We start from the raw sequence: 24,037 nt of genomic DNA, 5'->3' as shown, positions 1-24,037 counted from the left end.
ATTGGGGTATCAGAAATTGGGGGTTGGGGAATAAAAACAAGCCTGGCATAAATATTTTAAAGATGACATTCCAAATCAACTCCAGAGAGCGGGATTTGGATTTTTATCTTTTGAGATTGTGTTCCTAGCCTAGGTGTCAATTCGATTGCAAATAGAGGAACTTGAAAAGTTTCTCAAAACCCAATACCAATCTCGAGCAAAACCAAAGGAGTTTCTCGAGTGGGGCCACATGGAAGCAAGGATTATTCTTTAAAGAAAGTTGGAGAAGGGGCACGTAAAGAAAAGATGTTCAAGGTCTTCTAAACCATTTCAACACAGGATAAAGTTGTGACTAACAGTAATAGGAATGTGGTGACTAATGAGAAAGGATTGGGTAGAGAAGGTAAGGGTAAGGTTCTCCAAAGAGTGACAAGAGATGTGGTCTTCAAAATTTGAACAAAACAAGGGAAGACCAATGGCAAGGAATTGAAAGAAGGGTGAGAGAGAGGGATGTAGATTCAATAAAAAAGATGGAGAAATATTTGAATGGTGTTGAGAGGTAAACTCCTTGTTGTGACTTAACATCCCATCTAAATGAATTTTGCTTTTCTACCCAAAAAATGCTTCCACTTTGTGAATTGATATATATATATATATATATATATATATATATATATATATATATATATATATATCAACTTGTTGGTTTAATTTTGGTGAATCTAGAAATTATTTTTTGACCCTATGGACAGTGGTGGTCGGACAATGATTGTCAGTAGAAATATTTAATTTGGAACAAATTCTCATACATGAGAGCTGAGTTGGTAGTCTAACAAATGTCATGTGATACTTTTGAGGACTTTGTCTCTAACCTCAGAGAAAAGCAATAGCCACTTTTCTATATTGAAAAATAATTTCTTATAATTTTAATAAACCCCCTTACCAATTTAGGTTGAAACTAAAAAAAAAAAAAAAAAAAAAACATTTTTCAAAATCACCTTCAAACCAAAACTATTAGAGTAAGACATTAGAGTAAAATACAAGTTAGCTTATGAGTTTGATGTTGACAAGAAAACATTTATGTAAATAATCATCTTAATTTTATAATTAAATATTTAATGTTCAATTTAGCCATGTCAGCCCTCCATATGACAGAGAAGAAAGTATTGTGGAATAAACATGGTAGATTGGACTTTCATCTAATGAAACTTTTGGGATAGTCAAATGGGTCATCACTTGTTTAACTTAATAATTTAAAAAAATCATTTCTTTCTAATGTTAAAGCCAAGGAAACTAACAAGAAGGGTGGATTAGACATATCTTATTAAAAATTATTAGCAAAAGTCTTTATTAATTTTTAATTAAAGAAAAAATCCACCACATATCTTGATAATATTGTTTTTAGTTTAATGTTTTAAACTAAAGGATAATGCATCTTACATGGTCCAGCATGATAAAAATTTCTTCTTAATGGATTTTAATTTGAATTATATTCAGTGTTAATTAATTAATGTCCATATGGTTGTATACTTCATTAGTAAATCACTTTGAATAACTACTTTACATAATTTAGATCTTCTCATGATTTGTTAATATCACGTCCTCGAACTTGTAAGATCCTAAGATAACATCAATATAAGAAAAGAACAAGTTTGACAATAAAAAAGAAAAGAAAGAAAAAAGAAGACCTTAATAGTAGACTCTACTGAGAGGGGTGCATGGAAGAAGATCAAAAACCATGATGTGATGCACTCGAATTCCTGCTCTCTCAGAGTGGATAGTTCCGTCCTCCGTGAGATATCTTAGCCCCATTGATGCTATTACATGCACTCCTGTAAACTCGAGCTAACAATTATATGCTCAGACGACAATCATTTGCTTGATAAAGAAAATAAAGAAACTAAGAAAACATCAAATGATTATGGAATTATAAAACACATTTTGATCAATATCGAAACCTGTCTTCAAATCTAGGGTATTTTTCTGGAGATTCTATGAACGTTGAACCTAATCAATATTGGTGAACGTGTTTTTGACATAGTGGTGGTAACTTTCTATATACAAACAAGAAGATCAAAAAGAGTTTGATTTCAAATTTTCGTTCCTCTACACCTTCTCCCCCCCTTTTGTATCCCCTGTAAATAAACCTTAGAGAGTGTAAAGGACTCCATAAAGGAGCCAATTTGATGATGAAATGCAGAAATGAAGGGTGAGAGATGTGACAAGCACCCTCTCTTATCTTTATCTTTATTGCACAAGTTGCATATTAACTTACAGAATATGAGATTTTGGTCTTCCTTCCTCTTTTCCTTCAAAGGAAACAAAAACATAAAGAAAATTAAAGCTGTCACTATCTGACACAACTTGAAATGTATGTAAATTGTAAAGCAAATTAAAGACTAGTGAGAAATGGCTGAGTGCATGCCATTGCCCCACCTCTCTCTCTCCTTCCCTCTTGTGCCCACAAGATACGTGTCACAGCCATGTTGTGTTCAATCTCAGAATCTATATTTTTTTTGGTTAATATGTTTAATCTCACTTTTATGATCATCTTAGTTGTTCAACCCTCATTGGATTCATTAACTCTTACTTAAACTTTACTTTCCCTTAATAACAAATACATATTTCACCTTCCAACTTGTTATTCTTAGTTATAGTTGTTACCTAACTGATTGTCAGGAACCATAAGGTGTGTCTGTAAAAAAAAAATTTTGATCTTTTTGTGGTGGTCCATGCATCGTTTAAGAAATCCATGTCAGATATTGTTAGATCTGATCTTACTGTTTCTGATTTTGATTCCAAAATCCTTGTAATAATACATGAATTTACAGTAATGTTAATTAATTTTAAATCCATCAATAATTATGATAGGTTATATGGTTATTTTGACTACTAAGATATTGACAAGATTTTTTTTGGGTAGAAGAGAGAAGGGTTGTTAAGTTTCAGAATCATCAACTCTGATTTGAGAAAAACCCAAATCTTAAAGAGGAGCAACCACCCTCAGAACCCCCCATCATCGACGAGATGATTTGAAATTACATGTATCAAATTTTATAACCTTATCCAATGAGTTTTATTCTTATTTATTAGTTTACATATTTATTTGTAAACTTTGACCATTAGTACTCGAAAATCAAATGGATTTCTAACCATTTTGGAAATACTTTATCAAGAAAACGAATGCTACCTAATTGTGTGGCTTTTTCATATAAACAAAAGATGCAAAAATGTACCCCACCCCAACCCTAGCACATCAATGTAGGTGTTACATGATGAGACAACATACTTGTAACATATTAAAATTAATATGTTAATGAAGCATCCATGGGTCTACGTATTATCAATAATGTGAATATAAACACGTGACTAAAATATATTTATAATCAACCAATCCAACAAGTTGTTAAACAAATAATAATATTAGAAATAAAGGTAGGAGTTGTTGAGACGCAAACCATGTTTGGTGGACACATGGTTTATTGATTATGTCCTACTTAATAATATGGAATTAAAATGTTCATTGGAAGCATCTTTTTGCCTACACAATAGGGTGTTAAGTGAGTACTCTACTCTAAGTTTAAATTCTCTAATAGACTCGTGGAGGATTATGCTGATTCTAGATTACCTATTTGACAGTGTTCTCTTGATGTTTTTTCACCAGACATCATAGGGCCCATGTACAACCTACTGGGGGTTCCACTTCTAAATTAGATGTGGTTTTCACACATATATGTGGTAAAAGAGCATTATGCTCTGTGACAGGGTTGCGGTGATCTAAACTCGAGTGCTCCCCTCACACAATTTAGCCACATATTTAAGAAGAGATCCACCCACCTTTGAGCATTTATAGTTCACTTTAACAGAGATAGACCCCTTTCTAAATGTGTGATAAAAAAATGTGAGGAAAATACAGTCCTTTACCCTGATGGGTAAAATTTTTCGGAACTCCTCCATTTTTTGCTTATTCTAGTGTAAGGGTTACATTATTTTATAAATCATCTTATTATTACCTAAAAAAGACTACTATATTAGAACTAGATCAAATATTGATATTTTATATATATATTCATTTTTTTATACGAAAATTCACCTAAATGATTGGACCATAGGTATCTTGTGTTTGAGTTTAGCTTTTGTGAGCAAGTGGCGAAGCAAGCTCGCAAACTTGGTAGCATCTTATGCAAGAAAGCCCAAAGCTACCACATTTCTGGTCCCTTTTTAAGAATTTTCAGAATAGAATAAAACTAGCAAAAAAATCTGTTGTCGATCTGACCCAGTAAAACAAACCCACATCGAATTATTATTGGGTCGACCGGGTCAAAAGCGAGATGCTTTGGGCTTGGCAGCTAGCTTAGCCCCACCGGAGTCGGGTGAGTTGACTCGTTTTTCACGTAGCTTTTGACTTCAAATTTGAGTACGGAGAAGGTGGTGGGGTGGATAATACGAGGAGAGGAAGAGGGGAATCAAGTGACACGCGACATTTTAAATTAACCGCGGCATCAACATTTGGCAGAGCTCATCTACTTTTGTCGTTTGCCAATACAACACGTGTCAGATAGTTACCCACCTGATTAATTCCACGTCGATACCCTTGACGTGTTCCGCTGCCTCTGGCTAGATTATCTTTTGATAAGATCTCGCTCGCTTCAATCTCTCTCTCATGCATGATATTTGAATCTCTCTCTCTTTCTCTCTCTCCCTCTCTGACAGAATGCGTGCGCTCGACAGCTCGTGATGTCAGCAAACCCTGCGACAATGCCCGACACGTCGCCTTCAGCAAGTTGATACTTTACTGAGTCTGTGGACCCCACGGCTCCTATGATACACGTGGATTTAAAGATCTGCTTTCGACACGTGTTGTCCTTAGCCCCCTTACCGTACCTGTTATAAAAGTGCAACTTGAGCCTCGCCGGGTCCCACCCTCTCATAGACCGTGGCACGCGTCCCATGTGGGGACCACCTCACTAGGAAAAATATCCTGTTTCCTCGCCGATTTTCCACGAGGAATCTGTTTTAGGACTTCAAAAACTTTGACGCCGCGTCACGTTAAACATACCGCTGGCCGCTGGCAGCTGGTGGTGGGATCCGAGCCGTTGGATTAGAAGCCGGCGAGGATTAGGGCTGTTTCCTGTTGCGGGTGTGCACTACACTAACGGCTCATTTTAATTACATGTGCAGGATAGCAGAACTAGATTCCCCCCACGATCCTCGGCTGCGGTCGATTCCTCGGTAGAAGAGACGTTGAGAGGCGAGGTTGTCCACTACGTGTCAATCTCCCAGGGGTAAACGTCCGTAGTTCTGGAGGACAGCTAAGAGGAGAGAGAAACTGATAGATTTTTATTTTATAATAATATATACGATATGATATTCCAGTGAGAAAAAGAGAGAGAGAGAAAGAAGGAGAAAAAGACGTTGCGGCTTTACGAGGCCGAGACCTCTCTCTTCTCCCAGACTTTTAACCGACACGTGCCGTTTTCACGTCTTCCAAACGTTGGCATTATGACACGTGTTCCTACGACAACCCAATCAGACTAGCCTCCCGCTAAAGTTAGAGGTGGAGACGCTTGTTTGGCGTCGCCGCTAAATCTGGCCCCCAGCCCCACGTTTCGCTGTGGCGAATTTCCTGACAGCCACGTGGTCCTTCTAGGTCCGTTTTCTTTGTTTTTAGAGTTACGGGTGAGGCTGTTTTCGTCAATTCCCATACCTGACTGCTAAAACTCCTTTCTCTTCACCCCCCTCTCACCCTCTCGGTCTCATTCGTTTCTAAATTCGCTCTCTGATGGCTTCTCCTTCATAGCCGGTGGTGTTTTTTTCTCTGGTTCTAATGGAAAAGTTGGAATTAGAGCGAAAAAGATTTTAGTAGAGTTATTTTAGAAAATTGATAATCCAATATTTTTGTATACCGGCGTGGGGATATTGTACTTGTATTATCATTTTTCTTTCTGTGGTGTGTTTGGTCATGGCTTCTTGGTTTGCTTCGGTTGTTATGGCATTTCATGCTGGAGTTTCTGTATCTGGGTTTCTCAGAATTCGATAAAAGAAACGCCATATAGGTGGAGAAAGGATTAAAATAAGTGTTTATTAGCTTTAATATTTCTTTGTTTCAAAACCATGGGTGAGGCAATGAGAGGTAAACCCAGTGAAATCGAGCATATGTCTCTGCCAATGACTGGGTACCCTATAGATCTGTTGAAGAGATTCACGTCTGTGAGTAACAGGGCGATCGAAATTGCGTCTGTAACAGAAGATAGTGAAGAAATCGAGCTGAATCTTGGGCTTTCTTTAGGAGGTTGTTTTGGGGTAGACCCAAACGAGAAGAGGCAACTCATACGTTCATCTTCGGTTGCTGGCTTAACCACTTTCGTGAGGGAAGATGATGCTGTTACTCCACCACCAGTTGCGTCTCTGCCCAGAACTTGTTCTTTACCTACTGAGACGGAAGAGGACAGGAGGAAACGAAAGGAGTTACAGTGTCTGAGGAGGATGGAAGCGAAGAGGAAGAGATCAGAAAAACAGAGGAATGTTAGGGCTGGTAAAGATCGAGCCTCTTTGGAGGTAAGTGTTGAGGATGAGAAGAGGGTTGAAGATGAAACTGCTCTTAAGCCCATGAACTTAAAAGAGAAGGTCGAGGGCTGTACTGCTGCTGCTGCTTTGGTCAAAGACCAGCAGCAACCACAACAGCAATTTAGGGTTGGAAATAGATTGCCTCAGCAGTTTGGGGTACCCAGTTGGGCTTCACCTCCAAGAGGTGCTGCTCTGCCTCATGGGTTTGATGCCACAGCAAACGAGAAAGGCAGCATCATAGCTGCTGCTGCTTCTGGTATGAGAGGGTATCCAGGGTCGACATCTCAAGGATCACTAGGATCACAGGGAAGTAGTTCTTCTGGGATTTCTGAGTTTGAGAGCAGACAAGCCCAAGGTACCACATTTTTCTTCTGGAATCTGTTGTCACTGCTAATCCATGGGCTTGTTGATCTCTGTTTGTTCAATTTAAGAATTTCTGTCTTAGTGTTGTAGCCTGTAAGTACATTTATTTCTCTCGGGTGGGTCTAAATAACTTTTCTCTTCCTCCCTTTTTGTTCTGAAAATGATTTAAGTTATTTTTTTAACAGAAAGTCATATTTCAAAATCTTCGAAATTGGTTCCGATGTAATGGAGAATTTGTCGTTCTGTAGTTTGGTTATTACATTTTTATGCGTTCTTCTCTTCTTTTGTTTTATTTTCATAGTGATCAGTTGTTCTCCTTCTAGTTTTTTTCTTTACTCTTCCTCTGCCCTCAGAATTTCACATATCTTCACCATATTGGGTTTTGGGGCCTTTATTTTCAGCAAAAATTGTTCTCTCTTCCCCCCTGTTTGTTTAAACACCGTGGATCTCTACACTCCTCCTTATATGCTCTACTTTGGTACAACATCTATAAGTTTTTTGAAATTTGATTATTTTAGTAGAACTAAACAGTCCCTGTATAATTGAAACAGAAAACTAGAATAACCAGGCCAGAGAATTCTTGTTCTCGTTGAATTGGCTAAATCATCAGCGTTGTTGCGTTGGAATATACTTCTGAGTCCTTGGTTTAGTTGATGAATTTCAGGCCAACTTGAGGTGCTAGCCAGCGGTACCTCTGTCACATCTCCAACAAAACTTTATCTAGTAGTCCAAAACAATTGGGAATCCAAAAACTTGTCTCCCATTGTACCTTGGTGTCATTATACATGATCAGATGAAAATTTCCTGGTCCATGAAGCTTTGACATGTAATTTTTGCATTGAGTTCCAATGACAGATTCACCAGAGTAAATGGTTAATTTCCTGACTTTGATGAATGTACAGTAGTGTGGTCAAAGTGACACTCTTGGTCTTGGAGCCAAACTTCTTCTTTTTTTTTTTTTTTTTGGGGGGGGGGGGGGGGGAAGGTCTGTCTGACAATGTCTTGATACATATTTTGGTGCATGCATCTTGGTCTTCCCTGGAAGTTACCTTAATGTGGATGGCATTTGAACTAGAACACATAAATAGTAGCAGAATCTCAACTGTATTCTGTCCAAGCATTTTTGTTCTTATGATGTTAGAAATGCCTCACAGGATTTGGAACTGGCATTGAAGCAAGAAGCCCTGCTAGTGTCCAATCACTGTCGGAGCAGGTTGAACAGAAAACTGTAATCAGCCCCAAACCAACAAGTGAAACAACGGGAAAGCATGTTGGAGGAGAAATGGATACATCAGAGAAATCTAAGATAGCAGTGAATGGAGTAAATAGATTGGAGATGGGAAGGAATGTGTTGGAAGATATGCCTTGTGTATCTACAAGAGGAGATGATCCCAATGGGAAGAGAATAGAAGGCTTCCTATACAAGTACAGGAAGGGAGAGGAGGTGAGGATTGTCTGTGTATGCCATGGCTACTTTCTTTCTCCGGCCGAGTTTGTCAAGCATGCTGGTGGTGGTGATGTAGCTCACCCTTTAAAACACATAGTTGTCAACCCATCTCCCTCCTTTTTGTAATGGTGGTGACATGTTTTTCATCTTTCTGTAACAATATCAAAAAAGAATGAGAAAGTGAGGGATTAGAGTAGTAGAGATGGGGAATTTTAAAGAAATGGAGAATGGGAAGCAACTTTTGTTAATTTTTTGGGGTTTAATTTGTTTTTTCCTTTTTCTCTCTAATGCTAGAAGGGCATTTTGGTTGTATGGAGTACATGATGCCTCTTCTGCGTGGAAACAAGGTAGTTCTTAGTGCAAAGAAGAGATTTTCACATGTACATCTTGGCTTTTTTTAAGTTGTTCTTCCTCAATTCTAACGGTCTTCTTTCTATGTACAGAGGATTTAGGTCAATTGATTAGAAAAAATGAAATGGAATTTGGTTTAGTGCATATGCAACTGACATTCTCTTCTTGTATTATTCTGCCCTAATATCTCATAAGAGATTGTTGTTTTTATTCTTTTCAATCAATAGCCATAGGTGCCTTTGATGATTGTAACCTAGAATGGAAGCAGATGGTGGGTGCATGGAGCCACACCCAGGAACCTTCTAGGTGCCTTGGAGCTTAATCTTTTTTTCTTTTTTTGGTAAGAAGTTAAAACACTTCATACATTGAACTTGAAAGGACACAACAGAGTCACACGGAAAGAAAAAAAGATACATAAAAGATAGATATATGAAAACACAAGATGCGAGAAAAAATGATACATAAAACACAAGATTCGGTCCGAGCCAAGGAGTAAAAATTGTTATACATGAATCAAAATCTTTTTAAGAACTACAAAGAAGAGTCAGGGTGATATTGGGAAGGCCGATACATCCTTATATCTTCCCCCTTTTTTTCAATAATTTGCGAAGAGGAGTAGCAGTAGATGGCAGATGCGTAGGTGCATGCATGAGAGCTGAAACACTTAGGAGAGGGAAAATGTAGAACATGTTCTCTGGATGTTGGCAATTTGCATCTTCTTGTATGATTCTTTGCTGTACTCTTTAAGATTTAAACTATGCAAATCTTAGACATGCTCATCAGAAGAAGTAAACTAACAAAACAAGACCGAGAGACCTCATTCTAAACATTGGCTTTCCTCTCTTTCGCTCTAAACTCATGACTTGATCTTCAAAGCCCTAACAGGTGTGGTTATGAAGATCAAACCATTCTGGAACCAAGTTGTGAGCCCAACCCAATTCAAACCCATCCAAGCCTAGATCAAACTGGTTTATGGTCCTGAATTTGGCCCACCTTGCACCTGTGCAGTCTTACTTTGTTTTTGTTACAATTCATAGATTTGATAAAGAATTTCTAGCCACCACCAATTCTTCTACTTACAGATAATTTAACCCAATTTATGATTTTTTTCTTCTTCTTCTTTGGAATTGGTAGCATTACATTAGGGGTGAGGAGTGAGGCTTACCACATATACCACAAGGAAAGTCAAACGCATGACCTCTTTATTAAGAGCTGTTGAAACCCTTCAATGGCTATGAATGTCATTTTCTAATAAGCACCTTACCAAATTCGCTTAGAATTCATGTGACGTGATTGGATTATATATAAATATCTTTTTTTCTTGGTAAAAACTAAACTTGTTCATTGAAATTCAAAGAGATACAAAGAGATAATTGCATGGAACACAAGGTTTGAACTTTGAATATTAACATCTTGTCCTTGTCATCTATTCCAAATTATCGGTCAATCCTGATAAAAATTTAGAAATAATGTCGTGCAACCAATATGTTCATGGAATACAAAATAATGTATCCACCATATGACTAGTAAACGTGAGAAGTACAACCCATTGATAATCCGGACAATTGACCGACAACATTTAAGGTCCCCGCACTTCACCTTGTCTTAACAGCATAAATTTAGAATCGAAAAAGGACATTGGATTAAAGAAGGTAGTTTATTCTAAGACATGTATCTATTTTAATTTTTTTTTTTAATATAAAACTCCAACATTTGAAATAGATAAATATGAGTCATATTAAAACAAGGGAATATGGGACCGAATATTCAAACTAAGGCATGCCCTTGACCTAGGTTAATATATGTAACATTAAACACCCTTTTTTTTTAATTTATATAATAATACATTGGATTAGATTAGGACATTTCACTACAATTTATAAAAAAAATAAAAACTATAACGAACAGAAATTTGAATTTGTTTTCCCAAAAAAAACAGAAATTTGAACGTAAGGAAGGATACATTTAAGTACAGGGAGGATAAAGCAGAATATTCCAATTTGGATATGATTTCCTGTTCCGCAGTTGGTTAGGGTATAAATCTCTACTTTATCATGTCACAGATTCACATTTAACGGCCACGATGCTGTACAATCATAACAAAAAGAAATAAAAAGATCTTATTGACTTTTACCCAAAAATATTAAAAATATTCGCATGACATGATACGAAAACTGACGGTGAGCGGGTGAAGACCTTATGGAGCTATATATATAGCTGCAACACGGCGCCAAATAATCGTATATAAGTGGTTCTTGAGCTCCGAAAGCAGAGCCGGTGAGAGCGGTAGAGACTAAGAAGGGGAGTCAACCAAGAGAGATGACTTCTCGACTCTGTAAGCATTTTGAGCAAATTCTAACGAATCTCGGTTTCTGAAGATTTTGTCATCTTATTTCTTGATCCAATCTCTGTTTTCTGTGCCAATGATTCATGCATTTCGTGTTAGTTCGCATTCTTTGGTTGATAGAATCTCTATCGGTCGTTTTTATTCTTATCGCTATCGATGGATATTAGGTTTGTTTGTCTTAATGATTTTGGTGGAGGTGGAATTAATGACTTCATTTATGCTTTTTATGTTGTTTTCAATTAAGGATACGTCTTGTTGTTTTCTGTTGATGCAATTTAGATTTCTACATGTGTTCTTATGTTCCTCAGTTGGTTTGAAAATTTTGTGCTTTTTATATTGAATGCTTAGATTGTAGCTGTTAGTGGAAAAATGTTGCTTGTATTTATGGCATTAATGACTCGATACATTGATTGAGGTGTGCATTATCTGCGGAAGTATTTAGCGTAATTATTAGGTTGTTAACTCTAGCTGAAATTACAGTAATCACTCAATGTACGTTGGTAAGAAAGCAAATTTAGAAATTCAGCTTTGTCTTCTAATATCCGTTGGCCTTCTTTTTGGTGGAAGGGATTAGTTCTGCTAATTGCTGCCTCTCAGCTGTTCTTTAAGATTCTTAGCTAAGACAGCGTTGAATTCTGGGTTGCTATATGGATTTTCTTCATTCTGAACAAAAAGAAATATTTATCTTGGGATTTTGTAGTTAAGTTGGAGCTGCGTTTTGTTCCATTTTATATGGTGTGCTGTTTTCATGATCTAGAGACCAGCGTCTAGTAAATGGCAGAGAATTACAGACACAATTCACGTGGCGCTTCTACTATTTGAGGACTTGGAAACGTTCAGTAGGGACTAGGGAGGATGCTGCCTCAAAAATAAGACTTCCTAGGCTAAGTCAATATGTTTGTTAATGGATTTTTAATGATCAGATAAAAAGGAGAACACTATAGAAAAACAAAGCTTTTTCTTTTTTGTTTGTTAGGTCGATAAAAATGTCTACATTTGATGGTTACTAGGATCCTATCAGGTTGATTACTGTTCTACGCTACCTTGGTGCCCATAGAAGTTGGACTCATAACTCTTTCTGGTCCCATGCGTCATTCATGTATAAGCTGTCTATAGTTGACCCCCCGTTTAAGAATTGGAACTAGTAAATACATCAAGTTCAAGAATGATGTGATGAGCTGTGGCTGACAATATGGATCCCAGATCCCCTTTATTATGCTTATCATGGAATTGGTTATCATTGTTACATTGGTTAATAGACATAGTAATTTGCTTTTCAGGTTCAAGAAAATCATTTTATCCATTTCATTTTGCAGTATTCGTCCCATTTCTGCTTCTCTTATTTATTGGGGGATGTCTTGGGAGGCCTTTCTATCCTCTTCCAAGCAAAGTGGACTTGAGCTATAGACAACCGTTGCAAACATCCCGCCCCTACAATATTGCACATCGAGGTTCAAATGGGGAAATTCCTGAGGAAACTACGGCTGCTTACTTGGTATTTGTTTCTGTATTGAGCAAATGTATACTTTCTTTTTCTCACTTGATTCTTGTTATGTTTGATCTAAATGACTGGATGGATGTATTTGAAGTCATGATTGATTTAATGTCGTCTCTCATTATTGTAAAGAGCATGATTGGCATTGCTTACTTAAATGTGAATAGTGATGGATAGAAGTTGTGCTGTTGACTAAGTGTGCTTTTCTTAGAGATACAATAAAAGTGAAGCCAACTTGGTGGTGATGAGACAGAGCTTTGCTACATCTATTACTGGACATGTCACAAATGGAAAATTTGAGGGACCAATTGTTCATCAGAAATTTGTTTTGTTCCATAAAGAACCCTAGTATTTAGTGAACGCTCTCTCCTCTTTTATTAACTGACCTGCCATGTAAGATGTTGAATGGATAACTGTCTCTATCTTGACCTGTTTATGATGCTTCCCTTTAGTAATGCCATCCACTTTATGAAAGAAGATTAACCTATAGTTTTTGGTTGTTGCAGAGAGCTATTGAAGAAGGTGCTGATTTCATTGAAACAGATATCCTCGCTTCAAAAGATGGTGTCCTCATATGCTTTCATGATGTAATCCTTGATGACACAACTAACATTGCAAACCATACAGAATTTGCTGATCGTAAGCGGACCTATGATGTCCAAGGAGTGAATACAACTGGATTCTTTGTCGGTATGGAATCATGCTACTTTTAACTTCATCTCATATATTGAAGCTTCTTATATACAGTAATGAACATCTCATTTGTGTGTTCAACACTACTATGGCTTTTAGTTTTACTGTGCTGTATTTTTATCTACTATTGTCACTCCTTTGCCAAATCCACATTATTTTTCTGCAAAATTTAGGCACCAAGAAAGACCTAATGAATTAGATGGACTGAATAATATGTGATTAACATGCAGTTGATTTCACACTGAAAGAACTAAAATCATTACGGGTGAACCAGAGGTATTCATTCCGTGATCAGCAATACAATGGTAAGCTTCATTTTGGTGTAAACTTTTCAGTCATTCTGTTTTCATTAGATTCCTAAAGTTGTTCCAATCATTAATTAGGTCATCTGGTGTTCATATGTTATCTGCCCGTCGTGATGTGGAAAATGATTTGTAATCCAAGATATAAATCTGCTTTGTTGTATCAAGGGTTACACTTGAAATAATCATTAACATAATCAAATTTATGAATGAGCTATGTCTATGAAAGCTTAAGTTTGAATAGTGATTGGATAAAACAGTGGGATTGAATTGTGTTAATTAGCTGGTTGACAGTTTTTAATTGTTGAAATACTATAGTCTTTATCAACTGGTTAAAATTTGGTAGGATAGTACATAGTTTTAGGGGTTGCGATTGTTGTGTTCAAGCTACTGATCTTCCTTGCAACATTCAAACAAACAAAAATAAAAGCACTATATATGATATGGTTTCCAAATGTTAATAAGAATTCATGTCAATGGAGGCTTCCTCATGAGGGCTAAGAGAATTACAAGTTGGTGATTGTTTTCGGTTCAGTAATGGAAATTTCCTTTTCAGCTGTTGAGGTTGTCCTTCAGACATTGGGCCAAACTTTTCAGTATATTTTCATATGGTTAGTTTTTAACCTAACCACTTGCAGCATCCTCTGAATTTCTGGAATGACATTTAACCTTACAAAGACCTATTATATTCATATGGCCCATTGCACTCAGTTGCCATGCCAAGATTGATTCTGTTTCTGTACTATATTTTGTTGTTCTTTAAATAGTTATTGATTAGTCTTCCCATTGGAATACATAGCATGCACTCTTTGGTTCAAAGGCTTAGACTCGATGATATGAAAAAAACTGGTTGAACTGATTTGACTGGATCTAGCATGAGATAATCATGTGGTTTCCTTGTCCATCAGAATTACAGGCTACCCTTCCTTTTTAAATCATTCAATACCATTCCAACTTTAGAGGTCTCTATCCACACAGGATTTGTCTGGTCATACTGAACTCCTAGGCCCTGTTTCATTGATGGGGAAAAGTGGAAAATATAATGGGGCAGGAAAGTTGTTTTCCATAAACTACCACGAATGTGATTGTGTAGTTAGATGGGTTAGGAAACTTTCAGACAACCTCATTAAATGCATTTATTATTGTCTGGTGATGTGGTACCCTGCTTTTTCACACCCCACTCACTTCCAAATTTATTCCAAGTTTGTTGAACTTTGCCACCATCTTTCTCCTCCTATTTTCTTTATCTCAAATGGGATCCCAGCCAGTTCCATTTCCTCTTTCTCCTATGAGATGCCTCCCCACTGCTAAGTGTGTATTTCATTTTTACTTTTCCCTTTGTTGTCACCTAACCCACAACATCTCGCACCTTCAAAAGTTTCCCACCCCTTTTCATCCATCAAGCAAATGGAACCTTGGAGAATTTGTACTGGAGATTGTATTGGAAATTTCAACGAGGTATTTAATCCTTATAAATAATCCATAGAACTACATTATTACTGATACTCTACAAGTGTAATATGTTGCCCTGATCTTGATTGAAACACCTCAGTGCATCTTTGATTCTTTGGTATTGATTAGTTCTGAGAGCTGCTATATTCATAACATAGTGAAGGTTACATGGTTATTATTGATGAAACATGTGATGAAATGCTTAATCGAAGTTTGTTTCAAGTGCTTTGCATCCAAAAATACACACGCAAATGTCTTACTTCTTCCTAATACCAACTAAAATGCAGGAAAGTTCACAATTATTACATTTGAAGAGTACATTTCAATTGCATTGGATGCAAAAAGAGTTGTCGGCATCTATCCTGAGATTAAAAATCCAGTGTTGATAAACCAGCATGTGAGTAATTTTTCCTTTATGTAAAGGGGTTGGGAGTCTTGGGTCATTAGTCTACAATGGGTTTACATAAGTTGCTGTTACATTTGCTTCCTGAATGGAATTCCTGTTCAAAAACCGGCAATGAGAAGCAAGACAAGCCAGATATTCCAGTCCAATGCTTAGAAATTTTTAATAGGAGAAAATTTCACATAATATTGTATCATTGGAAATGAAAGTCTTATACAACATAACTGCTGTTTTTAACAGGTCAAATGGGCAGATGGCAAGAGGTTTGAGGACAAGTTTGTTGAGACTCTTGTAAAGTATGGATACAAAGGTTCATACCTGTCAAAAGCTTGGCTCAAACAACCAGCATTTATCCAGTCTTTTGCTCCCACTTCATTAATATATGCTTCAAATTTGACGGACTTGCCTAAGATTTTCTTAATAGACGATGTGACCGTACCAACACAAGATACCAACCAGGTTACTCAATTTCCACTTCTTGGCCTCCTGATATATTATATCTTAAAACTCTGATTTCTGAAGCAATATTTTGATTGATGTGCTGCACAAGATATCTCAAATTTTAGGACTCATTGGAGGATCTGGAACTTGCTTCATATAAACCAAGCATTGCCACATAAAAAGACATTGTCAAAACAGTTTATGTGGAACAAAAGTATCTCTGGAAGTTGGAACTTTTCAGGAAAGCAGATTGTTTTTGATAAAGAATAATTGCGTATATTATGTCATAGAATAGATAAACGGTTGTTTCAATCCCGACTTAGTCCTGATTCAACTAGGATGGAGTAGCAGGTTGGTGTCAGTTTATCAAGTAAGAGAGAAACATTGTAGGTGTCAGTTGATCAAGTAAGAAACAAACATTATAGTATATAGTATATGGAAAATTGGTTTGTAGGCAAGGTGTTACAACAGATGATTGCAACCAAAAAAAAATCCCTATTGTTTACATTGATGATTATATCAATCACCTTTGTAGCATTTTCTTCTCTGCCTCTGATCACCGTAGTGATGGCTTGACAAACTATGACAACTAGTCATATAATTGAACCGAGACTCTGTTTAGGTTCATTTTACCTTTCTCATATTTTCATTGTGCCTATTTTTCATTCTGACAAATCCATCTTGGATCCCCGTCTAGACGTAAAAACATAATTCTTGAATTGAAATGGTTTTTGCAGTCATATTGGGAGATCACTTCAGATAGCTACCTTCAATTCATAAAGCAGTATGTCGTCGGGATTGGACCCTGGAAGGATACAATTGTCCCTGTATCAAACAATTATTTGCTGACACCTACTGATCTAGTTGCTAAAGCACATTCGCATGACCTACAGGTATGAAGGTTTCCATAAAATACTTGTTCCCTGCTGCATTTTGATGATGATGATTATTGCCGAACATGACTGTGACTGCAATGTTCAATTATTTATAATGGTTTAAAGTTGATCACACCATAGTACAGTCACCTATAATTTTGTACATACTTCTCCTCAAGCATTGAAAAATTATGTGAATTTTTATTTCTTTGCATATTATTCAAAGCCATTATAATTAGTAAGACTTTTCTCTTCACCACGAGGTTGTGTTCTGTGATACTTGGGAAGGGGGGGGAGAGAAACTGGAGTGGGAAGTGGTTACAGTTCCTTCCTTAGCTACTGGTGGCATAATGAACACTAGGGTGGGGAGCCCCACTACTTGGATGGCCTGGTAGAGATGATCCTTGCCATCCAAAATAATGGCCTTAGAAGGTCCCACTCTTTTATGCTGGTAAATATGGCACTAATTTCAGTTAGGTTGTTTACAAAATGTAAATTTTCTTCTGGTAGGATCTAACTGCTGGCTGTGGCTGATGCATTTATGAAATTTTGGTCACTATTTAATCTGTCTAATTTCCTTCACTTTGTTGCTCTTCTTTGCCACAGTTACATAAATTGCCTTTGCTTGAATGTATTAGAGCTCGGGTAATTAAGTTTTAACGTTGTTGCTATTTCAGGTGCACCCTTATACCTATAGGAACGAGAACATGTTCTTGCACTTCAACTTTTCTCAAGATGCATATATTGAATATGATTACTGGATCAACACAATTGGCGTTGATGGACTCTTCACAGACTTCACAGGGAGTCTCCACAATTTTCAAGAATGGACTTCTCCCCTCTCTAAGAACGAAACCAGTGAAGCCAATCTGTTGCACAAAATTGCAGTGATGGTTTCACCGTATGGAAAATAATGATGGTAAATAGTCCGATTCTTCTTAGTGTAACCACATGTTGATTCAAGTGTGTGCTCCTTCCGTTGAATAAGACTTTTCCACGAGGAAGAAGGGCTCTGTTAAATGTATTCGAATGGGGGTATTTATTATTATGTGATTCTAGAAATTATCTATTTATTATATACATTTTTCAAGTACAAATGTGAAATGATAGAATTTGTCCAAAAGATAACAAAAAAGAACCAAAGGAAAAAGTTAGTCTGAGAGGAACTGGAATGACATAGAGCTTCATCTGGAATACTTCCACGGCACAGACAATAACAAAATTGATACTTTTGTGGGTGTCGGGCATTTATTGAAAAGCACTGCATCCATATAGATTTCTTTCAAACTCTACAGGCTCACGTATGCATACATACATACATGGATGTCTCTTCCCATCAGGCGTTGACCGTATGTACAGTGTATAGGTGTGAACATACATAGTACGCATCTAGATCTTCCAAGGTACTTTGTTTTTGGTATACACCTATTTTGCCTTCAAAATTAATTCGAAGTAATTGATTTTAAAGCCAACTTGTATATACATGAATTACAGAAGAGAATTCCAACCATACTTGTAAATATACACCAGCAACAGAGGTCACGAATTCGACTTTCGGAGTTGGCAATGACAAATTCCTCTTAGTACAAAGGCCATGGGATTTTGTTTCAGAGATGCAGATGTGGCAAAGTGGATACACAACAAAAAACATACCTCTCTCTTGTCAAAGGTAGCTAAGCCCATCTGCAGTCAAGAGAAGAGCTGTGGATCATGGTCTCCTGGCCAACCACCATAACCTCAGACCTGTTAACACCCAATTTTCTTCCATCTTTTTCTGAAGTAGACATCTCCCAATGTAGTGATTTCATGGAAACCAGATTAATCATAAGCATCCAAATATTGTTCCGCCGGCCACACAACTTCACTGCAATGATGCCCACTAATAGTGCATACTTTTGATGATTGAAACAGCATCAAATGGAGAGGTCTAGTTTTTTTCATGGAACCTAATGAACTACTGGGGTCCCAATCCAGTCACGGCATCTCCTAGCCTCAAATGTCAAACCCAAAAAGATAAATTCTCAAATGAAGAACGAGAAACAACCTGCAATGAGAACAGAATAGCACACACTGTCTTTCATTTTCACGAAAAAGAAACAGGGAACACACAGACTCTGTTTACTGATAAATACACTTGAAGTGTGCCTACCATCCACCACAAAAAATGGTAATGGAAGTTAATAGATCAATTTCCTCTGCAAATAGTTACAAATACCCAGACAAGAAAAAATATCACAAACAGTTACATAGAAACAGGCTAACAGTTACCAAAAATCCTTGGGAGAATGCCTCTTTTTCTACTGTTATTCAACTGCCAAAAGAAACTGAAGTACATGTATTCCGAAAATTTGACCCAAAATCAGAAGACAGACATCCGCATTCTTCTGCAGATTCATCTCAGTGAGTCCCCCCACCCCTCCCATGGGAACTGAAAAGAGACATCCAAAAATGGCTGCGGAAATATATTACAAGAAGGGTAACTACAACTCAGAACCCAATAAGAGGGATGCCACTAAAAAGGGGATTGTGCATAATAGCACCTCAGATACCTTGTACAAGTTGAACTGAACATCTTGATAAGTTAAAATCAAATTGTGAAATCATCAGAGCGCTATCAGCTAACATGGAGGTGGCTGAAGTTGCTTCAACCGTTGGACAACCTGCTTCATTGTAGGTCTGATTGAGAGGGAGTCGACTGTACACATGACCGCCAAGTGTAGTGTCTCTATCAAATTATCATGAGGGCCTACATCCCATAGCCCTTCAGTGAAGAATTCCTTAGCCCTACCCTGTCTCAGCAACATACAGGCCCAGGCAACAATATTGAAACCATTACCATACGGTGAAAATGAAGGATCCAATGCCTTTTTATCTGACAGCAACTCCAATAGCACAACACCATAGCTGTACACATCTGCCTTGTCTGAAACACGGCAAGTCATCGCATACTCTGGAGCCACATACCCAAAGGTTCCTGCCACACCAGTAGTTGCATGAGTTTCTGAGGTCCCCAGAAGTCTTGCTAATCCAAAATCTGACAAATATGCATTGTACTCATTGTCCAGTAATATATTGCTTGGCTTGACATCTCGGTGGAGGACTCTGGGAACACATTGATCATGCAGATATGCCAATGCCCTGGCTACATCCAACGCAATCTTGTGAAGTATCCTCCAATCTACAGCCCTACTGGACCTTTCCTGGATGAATTTTTCCAAATTACCTCCAGGCAAGTAATTGTATATCAGAAACATCTCTGTCTCACTGGCATGGTAACCTATTAAGGTCACAAGATTCTGATGCCGCATCCTCCCAAGGGTCTTGATTTCAGCATGGAACTGTTGAACACCTTGGAACCGCCCAACTGAAAGCCTTTTTATTGCAACTAGAACTCCAGGAGAGATCTCAGCCTTGTAGGTAGCACCAAAACCTCCATTCCCAATACAGTTGCTTGCATTGAAACTGCCTGTAGCGCGGACAACAGTCTCAAATGTCAGTGGAACCCCAATGTCATTAAAAATTGTGACCTCCTTTCTTCCAGAACCGGGAACTCTAGACTTCGGCACACATTTTCTAGTGTAAAGAAATAGGACAACAAGAGCAAGAAGAACCGAAACAATGGCTGATGCAGACGTTATTGATGCAATCTCAATAGAATTAAATCCACTATTCGCACTTGCCTGGGGTGTGCTTTCAGATGGAGAAGCGGCATAATTTTGTGAATTCCCATTTATGCTCTGCAGATCCGCTGGTGGTGCCGATGGAGATAACAAATGACAAGACTGCAGATAAGGATTTCCAATAACACTATTGCACTTCATCAGATTTACATTCGATGGGAGTGGTCCAGACAAATTATTAAATGACACATTGAATTGATCGATTGATGTCACATTCGCAAACCCAGAAGGAATCTGGCCTCTGAATTTATTGTCATTGAGCAAGAGAACTCTCAGTTTCCTCAAGTTGACAAAATCATTCGGAATTTCACCGGATAGAGAATTTGAAGAAAGCTCCAACATTTCTAGGGAAGTTAACTCACCAAAGCTGGAAGGGATGCTGCCAGTTAGGTTGTTCCCTGCCAAAGAGAGATAACTTAGGCTCTTTAAGTGACCAAGATCTACTGGAATCTTTCCCCGCAGATAGTTCCAACTCAAATCAAGACTGACTAGAGAGTTCAGATCTCCAAAAGAATCCGGCATTGACCCAGTAATCATGTTCCGTGAAGCATCCAAGAGCCTAAGTGATCTGCACATTGTGCCATTCTCAACTGGAATCTCACCAGAAAGTCTGTTGTTGCTAACGTTGACAATCATTGCACCCAAGCCATCACATTTCTCAAATAAATTCCCTGGAAATGACCCACTGAGCTTGTTTCCACCAGCAAGAAATGCATAAAGAGTCTGTTTCCCTAATCTTTCAGGTGAAATTGGTAAAGATGGTAGGAAACCAGTGAAATTATTCCCACTAAAATTGTGAAAAATCACAAGACTAATTCCCCCGCCTCCAAGAGATGTAACAGGGATTCTAGAGCGAGTTTTGCGCGTGAAAAATGAGGAATAAGCAATGGATGGGCTGTAAGCCTGACCAAAATAAGGATTGAAAGAGGGTATACCTGGACAATTTTTGCCATAGGTAAATGTAGGAATGGAACCAGTCAAGAGATTTCCACTGGCATCAAAAACATCCATACACGGAACCTGGAGATTCTCATCCAGCTCCCCAGTCAGCAAGTTCGAGCTCAAGTCAAGAAAATGCATATTCTTGCAGTGTCCAAAAGCAAGTGGGATTTCTTCACTGAAGAGGTTTTGGGCCAAGTTAACCATTTCCAAACTGTCACAAGCACCCCAGTCGACTGGAATCTTATCCTCAAGAGTTGCTCTTGGTGCCCAAAAAATCCTAAGCTTTGGGAGGGTGGCAATTTCCGGTGGGATGACCCCCTGAAAATAATTGTAATCATCATCACCCATCAATGACCCGTCTTTAGAATCCTCAGCTGAAGGCAGTGGATCATACAGATTCTTGAGAACAAGAACTGTCAGTTCAGAACAACCTCCAAGCTCAGAAGGAATCGGACCACTGAGGCTGTTCCTTGACACATCCAACACTTCCAGCATCTGAAGCCGACCAAACTCAGGCGGAATAACGTCTTCCAACATATTAGAGAACAAAAGCAGAGACTTCAGCCGAGAACAATTCCCCAAACTCCGTGGAATATTACCAACCAAGAAATTCCCTGAAAATTCGAGATGTTCGATAATTTGACAGTTATTTCCTATCTCCTCAGGAATAGACCCACCCAGGTGGTTGTTTGACAAGTAAACGCCCGTCAGCTCGGCGAAACCCCCAATGAAGCCTGGAATCGTGCCATTAAGTTTGTTACCAGCTAGATTCAATACCTGTAAATCACCACAGTTGGAAAGCAGGGCAGGAATCTCCCCGGAGATCTCGTTGAAACCCAGATTGAGGACACGCAACCTTCTTAGGCCCCCAATTTGAGGGGGCAAAATTCCAGATAAAGAATTCCCTTCAAGATCAAGCACTTCTAAGCTATGAAGACCCCAGATTTCAACCGGAATTTCACCCCTGAACCCGTTGAATGGCAAGGACAAGATACGAAGCTGAGTGAGGTTCCCAACTGACGGCGAAAGCTGACCAACAAGTTTCCCAGTACCACCACCAGTACAAGTCCTCCTAATCCCAAACCCATAAAAAGGAAGCCGCGCAAAACTTGAAGAACAAGAGAGAGATTCCGAATTACCTCCCCTGCCGGAATGACCACCGGTTATATTGAGAGCAAGAACCCTAAAGGACTTAGAGTCGCATAAAACACCAGCCCAAGAGCAGTGATCAGTAGCAGAAACACCAGAAGTCCACCCAGACAGAAGCCCTGAAGGATCGGAAACAGAAGCCTTGAACTGAAGTAGCGCCGATTTATCCGATGCCAAGTCATCAGCTGAAGCAAAATAAAACAGCCAGAAGAGAAAGAATAGCTCAAACAGAAGAAAAGGAATCAACGATTCACGACGCCTACACCATCTCATCGTACTCAAGCCACGCATTATCGAAGCAACAAAAGCTACCACCAAGTACCAACCCTTAAAAAACCCTAACACTCCAGCTACACAAAATCAACCCAAAACTCTTCCGCCCTCCTCTTTCCTCCGGGTTTCTCAAATCTCAACTTACTTCATCGGTAACCAAAAAAAAAGAGAAAAAGAAAAAAGCCCTAAATTACAGAGGAGAAGAAGAAGAAGACGACTCCATCAACGACGACGACGACTTAGCTTTGTTCTTCTCGAAACCCTAATTTCCCAGGAAGGAGAGAGAGAGAGAGTGATGAAAAATAGAGAAAAGATAAAAACAGTTCTTTGGGAAAACGCGTTTTTTGGGTTCTTTTATTCCTCTATATCAGTCCTTCCTTCCTTGCTTGCTTTCTCTCATTCATTTCCTCCTCTTTCATCTTTCCTTTTCAAAAATTTTGTTTTGCTTTCCACTATCCCCTACCCCTACTCTGTGTGGTGGGGACCACCGGGGCTACCGGTAGTAATCGTGCCAATCGCTGGTCAATTAATGCATCAGATCAACCCGTCAACGCAACGCTGAGTCCGGTCGGACCAAACCGGATAAAAAAGATTCTCTATATCATTTTTTTTATTTTCCCACGTGTCTCCTTAGAAAGCTGTCCACGTAAAGTCTCTGTCTTTATAAGTTAAGCATTTTTTTCCTTTTAGCATAGCATCTCTCAAATCTTTTCGACATTTGATTTGATGATCAATCATACGAGTCTCCCTCGTAAATAATGACAACGATGACATTGTTCTATGCCTAGACATAAAAACCCCTAAATAACGTTTTACTTTTTACAAATAAAAAATCAAATTTTTAGAGATAAATTTTTCCTCATTAATAGCGATGATTTTAACACTCGTTAGGGAGTGAAATAAAACATGAAACCGCAAACCCCAGTAATGGGAGGAGGTTAAAACTATGACCACTTTAAGAATGAGTCAACGACTCATAAGTACTGATTTGGTCAACACAACTCTAAGGATATCGGGACTAATGGATGCCTAGTTTAGTCGGGCTAAGCTAGATAAATAAAATTCCTCCATGTTTTTCCCGAGATGTCTCTTTATAAAGCTTGGCATTTTTTATTTTAGCATTTTTCCCTCAAATATTTTCAGCATTTGATGATCAATCATACAATTACATGGAAAAGAACAACGGCAATGAGGTCCCATCCAACGCCTAAACATAAAAACCGTGAAACAACGCTTTCTGAAGACATGGAAAATCTAATCCTTATTAATGACCTTTAC

The 24,037-nt window shown here is 38.2% G+C and overlaps 3 protein-coding genes across 3 annotated transcripts; 2 read left to right on the top strand and 1 right to left on the bottom strand.

The window, feature by feature from the left end:
- The first annotated feature begins 5,698 nt into the window (after positions 1 to 5,698).
- On the top strand, positions 5,699 to 8,921 carry LOC149020820 (ninja-family protein AFP3-like). The gene is made up of 2 exons (XM_089149030.1): positions 5,699 to 6,901; positions 8,064 to 8,921. The coding sequence occupies exons 1-2, from the start codon at positions 6,094 to 6,096 to the stop codon at positions 8,480 to 8,482; spliced, it is 1,227 nt and encodes a 408-aa protein (XP_089005156.1). The 5' UTR covers positions 5,699 to 6,093; the 3' UTR covers positions 8,483 to 8,921.
- Positions 8,922 to 10,955: 2,034 nt separating this feature from the next.
- On the top strand, positions 10,956 to 17,941 carry GDPD6 (PLC-like phosphodiesterases superfamily protein). Its single transcript, XM_089149026.1, has 8 exons — positions 10,956 to 11,042; positions 12,371 to 12,549; positions 13,056 to 13,239; positions 13,473 to 13,547; positions 15,284 to 15,393; positions 15,640 to 15,858; positions 16,578 to 16,733; positions 17,393 to 17,941. Exons 1-8 carry the CDS (start codon positions 11,027 to 11,029, stop codon positions 17,627 to 17,629), a joined length of 1,176 nt encoding a protein of 391 aa, XP_089005152.1. The 5' UTR covers positions 10,956 to 11,026; the 3' UTR covers positions 17,630 to 17,941.
- Positions 17,942 to 18,731: 790 nt separating this feature from the next.
- Positions 18,732 to 23,153, bottom strand: RPK2 (receptor-like protein kinase 2). The gene has a single exon (XM_089149022.1). The coding sequence runs from the start codon at positions 22,775 to 22,777 to the stop codon at positions 19,334 to 19,336; it is 3,444 nt and encodes a 1,147-aa protein (XP_089005148.1). The 5' UTR covers positions 22,778 to 23,153; the 3' UTR covers positions 18,732 to 19,333.
- Positions 23,154 to 24,037: the final 884 nt, after the last annotated feature.

The sequence above is a fragment of the Hakea prostrata genome, chromosome 3 (assembly GCF_041222555.1).
Source record: "Hakea prostrata isolate BN-2017 chromosome 3, UWA_Hpros_2, whole genome shotgun sequence".
Taxonomy (NCBI): Eukaryota; Viridiplantae; Streptophyta; class Magnoliopsida; order Proteales; family Proteaceae; genus Hakea; species Hakea prostrata.
The sequence above is the reverse complement of the archived record's forward strand: the minus strand, read 5'-3'. Positions and strand labels throughout refer to the sequence as shown.

Excerpts from the sequence above, each read along its gene's own strand:
- LOC149020820 (XM_089149030.1), top strand. The coding sequence starts at position 6,094 with ATGGGTGAGGCAATGAGAGGTAAACCCAGTGAAATCGAGCATATGTCT. Across the intron at positions 6,902-8,063 it reads TGAGAGCAGACAAGCCCAAG|GATTTGGAACTGGCATTGAA; the intron begins GTACCACATTTT and ends AATGCCTCACAG.
- RPK2 (XM_089149022.1), bottom strand. The coding sequence starts at position 22,777 with ATGCGTGGCTTGAGTACGATGAGATGGTGTAGGCGTCGTGAATCGTTG.
- GDPD6 (XM_089149026.1), top strand. Across the intron at positions 13,240-13,472 it reads TACAACTGGATTCTTTGTCG|TTGATTTCACACTGAAAGAA; the intron begins GTATGGAATCAT and ends ATTAACATGCAG. Across the intron at positions 15,859-16,577 it reads CAACACAAGATACCAACCAG|TCATATTGGGAGATCACTTC; the intron begins GTTACTCAATTT and ends TGGTTTTTGCAG.